This window comes from Clupea harengus, chromosome 1 (assembly GCF_900700415.2).
Source record: "Clupea harengus chromosome 1, Ch_v2.0.2, whole genome shotgun sequence".
Classification (NCBI taxonomy): domain Eukaryota; kingdom Metazoa; phylum Chordata; class Actinopteri; order Clupeiformes; family Clupeidae; genus Clupea; species Clupea harengus.
Genome location: NC_045152.1, coordinates 2,779,996 through 2,783,137, shown reverse-complemented (window position 1 = coordinate 2,783,137; position 3,142 = coordinate 2,779,996). Strand labels below are relative to the sequence as shown.

At 53.8% G+C, this 3,142-nt stretch overlaps 1 protein-coding gene across 3 annotated transcripts in view; it reads right to left on the bottom strand.

The window, feature by feature from the left end:
- Positions 1-1,094: 1,094 nt before the first annotated feature.
- Positions 1,095-3,142, bottom strand: part of zgc:158376 (zf-CXXC and PHD_FXL19 domain-containing protein) — a 28,751-nt gene continuing 26,703 nt past the window's right edge. For all 3 annotated transcript variants that reach the window (XM_012842041.3, XM_031564354.2, XM_031564370.2), the window contains exon 11: positions 1,095-2,266. In XM_012842041.3, the coding sequence (XP_012697495.2) occupies positions 2,088-2,266 (179 nt within the window). In that variant the 3' untranslated portion in view covers positions 1,095-2,087. The remainder of the gene's footprint in view (positions 2,267-3,142) is intronic.

The window sequence follows — 3,142 nt, the reverse complement described above, 5'->3', positions numbered from 1 at the left end:
AGTGTGTGTGTGTGTGTCTATGTGTGTGTGTGTGTGTGTGTGTGTGTGTATGAGGTGTGTAAGTCCCTAAACTGTGAGGCAGAGGACCAAGCCGTTGACGGACCTCGGCTCTCCCTAATAAGAGCTCTGCCGGGGCACACGGACGCTTCCGGAATATTCTCTCAACTTCCCCTCTCCTTGGCCAGCACTCGCAGCGCCTCAGCTTGATTGGCCCCTGGAGCTGTCCGTCATCCTACAGCATGACGCGATGTGGTGGCCTGGCACAAGGAGGGCAGTGGGGTCATAGCCATGACGATCCAGCAGATCAGTGCCAAGCCTGGAGCCTGGAGTGTGTAAACCCTATCAGTGCAAAGTGTGCATGTACGAAGGAGTGTGTGTGTGTGTGTGTGTGTGTGTGTGTGTGTGTGAGTGTGTGAGTGTGTGAGTGTGTGAGTGTGTGTGTGTGTGTGTGTGTGTGTGTGTGTGTGTGTGTGTGTGTGTGTGTGAAATGGGACACAGAATGACAGAGGGTATGGGGGGGGGTGGGGGGTTATCTCCATGGGGACAGTTCTGGGGGCATGAGAGAGGTAACAGAAGCAGGGATGGCAGGACAGAGCTTAAGGACTCCTATGCTTGGGGTTCTCTCAAGTTCTAGATCTGCAGCGGTTCTCTGCTCCTAACTCGCCCCGCCCCCCCGCCCCGCCGCCCCAGCATCTTCTAGCGGCCTCCTGAGCTGAGAGGGACGAGAAACACAACCTGATGAGATCGCTTCCATTTCTTCAGTCACAGCAACACTGGGTTAGAACATCTCTCTCTCTCTCTCACACACACACACACGCACACGCACACGCACACGGATGACCACGCGCACACACACACACACACACACACAAACATCCTCTCTCTCCCCAACACCGGGCTTAAGTCTGTGGGTGACTGGGAGTGGAGGCTTCGGTACATTCGTTGTAGTCTTGCATGTGGGGAGGGGTGGGGGGTGGGGTCATAAGCCTGTGGAGTGCAAAAATGCAGAGTCGTCGACAGACAGCATGTTGCTGGGATACCAGATCAGGTGTGGGACTCTGACCGGGGGGGGGGGGGGGGGGGGCGCTGAAGTGCAGTTAGGGGTGGAGGGAGGTGAGTGTGTGTTTGTGTTTGAAAGGGAGTGGTGAGCGGCGGTCCTGTGCAGTGGGGGAAAACCAAGGACTTGGAGAGGGTCAGGTGTGAAGTAGGATGAAGGCAGAGAAGGGAGCAGACCGTGGATAATTTACAGTTAACTACAGTTATATACACACACAGACACACCCATTGTACAGATACAGAATATGTACATGCTAAATTTAGTCAGCCTCCCTGACTGTTTGTTTGTTTGTTTGTTTGTTTGTTTGTTTGTTTGTCTGTTCAGATATGCAGCAAGGGAGGGCTGGGTAAGGTGGGGATTGGGTCTTAATGGTTGTCAACGGTTTCTCCTCTCGTCTTCTTCTCCCCTACTTTTTTATTCCTCCTCCTTCTCCCCCACTCTACCCGTCCTGCCAGATCATCTCTCTCTCTCTCTCTCTCTCTCGGTCTTGCTCGCTCCCTCGCTCAGAGCTGTAGTGTGGCCCGGTCCGGTCCCGTCCAGTAGGGTCAGTTGGGCTTGGGTCGGGTCGGGTCGGGTGGGGTGGGGTCCTGTGTGGGTGGGTTCCTCAGCTGTTCTGAAGCAGCATTGCAGGGTCGGGTGAGGGTGAGAAGGGATGGTTCCTTAGCTGTTGTTGAGCAGCGCGTGGTTGGAAGAGGGGGGGGGGGGGGGGGTAGATTAGGGTTCCTTAGCTGTTGTTGAGCAGCGTTCTGTGGTCAGGCGGGCAGGGTAGGGTTCCTTAGCTGTTGTAGAGCAGCGTTCTGTGGTCAGGCGGGCAGGGTAGGGTTCCTTAGCTGTTGTTGAGCAGCGTTCTGTGGTCAGGCGGGCAGGGTAGGGTTCCTTAGCTGTTGTTGAGCAGCGTTCTGTGGTCAGGCGGGCAGGGTAGGGTTCCTTAGCTGTTGTTGAGCAGCGTTCTGTGGTCAGGCGGGCAGGGTAGGGTTCCTTAGCTGTTGTTGAGCAGCGTTCTGTGGTCAGGCGGGCAGGGTAGGGTTCCTTAGCTGTTTTTGAGCAGCGTTCTGTCATCGTGGGGCGGTGGCGGGGGCGTGGGCAGGGGGAAGGAGAGGAGCTGGCAGGTGTCGGGGGCCAGCAGGCTGCAGGAGCGCAGGTCCACACTCTGCAGCGAGGCACAGCGGCGCAGCAGCGGCAAACACTGATCTGTCACCTTCACACAGCCTAGAGAGGGAGAGAGAGAGAGAGAGAGAGAGAGAGGGATAGAGGGAGAGAGAGGGAAAGAGAGGGAAAGAGAGGGTGAGAGAGAGAGGAGATGGAGATAGGGGGGATAGAGAGAGAGAAAGAAAGAGAAAGAGAGAGAGAGAGAGAGAGAGAGAGAGAGAGGGGAGATGGAGATAGGGGGATAGAGAGAGAGAGGGGGAGAGAGAGAGAGAGAGAGGGAAAGAGAGGGAGAGAGAGGGAAAGAGAGGGAGAGAGAGGGAAAGAGAGGGTGAGAGAGAGAGAGGAGATGGAGATAGGGGGAGAGAGAAAGAAAGAAAGAAAGAAAGAAAGAAAGAGAGAGAGAGAGAGAGAGAGAGAGAGAGAGAGAGAGAGAGAGAGAGAGAGATATTTAAGGTCTACAATCAGCAGTACATAACACAGCAATCATCAGAGCCAAAATACTTAGCCTGTCCATCAGAACCTCAGCGTGGATCAGAGATCATCTGATCACAGAGCCTAGATCTTCTAGACCTGGACCCAGCCTGTCCATCAGAACCTCAGCGTGGATCAGAGATCATCTGATCACAGAGCCTAGATCTTCTAGACCTGGACCCAGCCTGTCCATCAGAACCTCAGCGTGGATCAGAGATCATCTGATCACAGAGCCTAGATCTTCTAGACCTGGACCCGGGCAGAAAAACCTTAATTACACTAAAATCCAAATCCTGAAAAAAATCCAGATCTCCAGTATAAAAACAAAACATGTACCCTAGGAACACACCCAATTGACCAAACAAACAACTGTAATTATTAAGGCTTTAAAAATAAGTTCAACAGGAAGCTTCAACCTTGTCGTGAAGGATCTGAGCACGCAGGTCCTTCTACAGCAGAAAACAA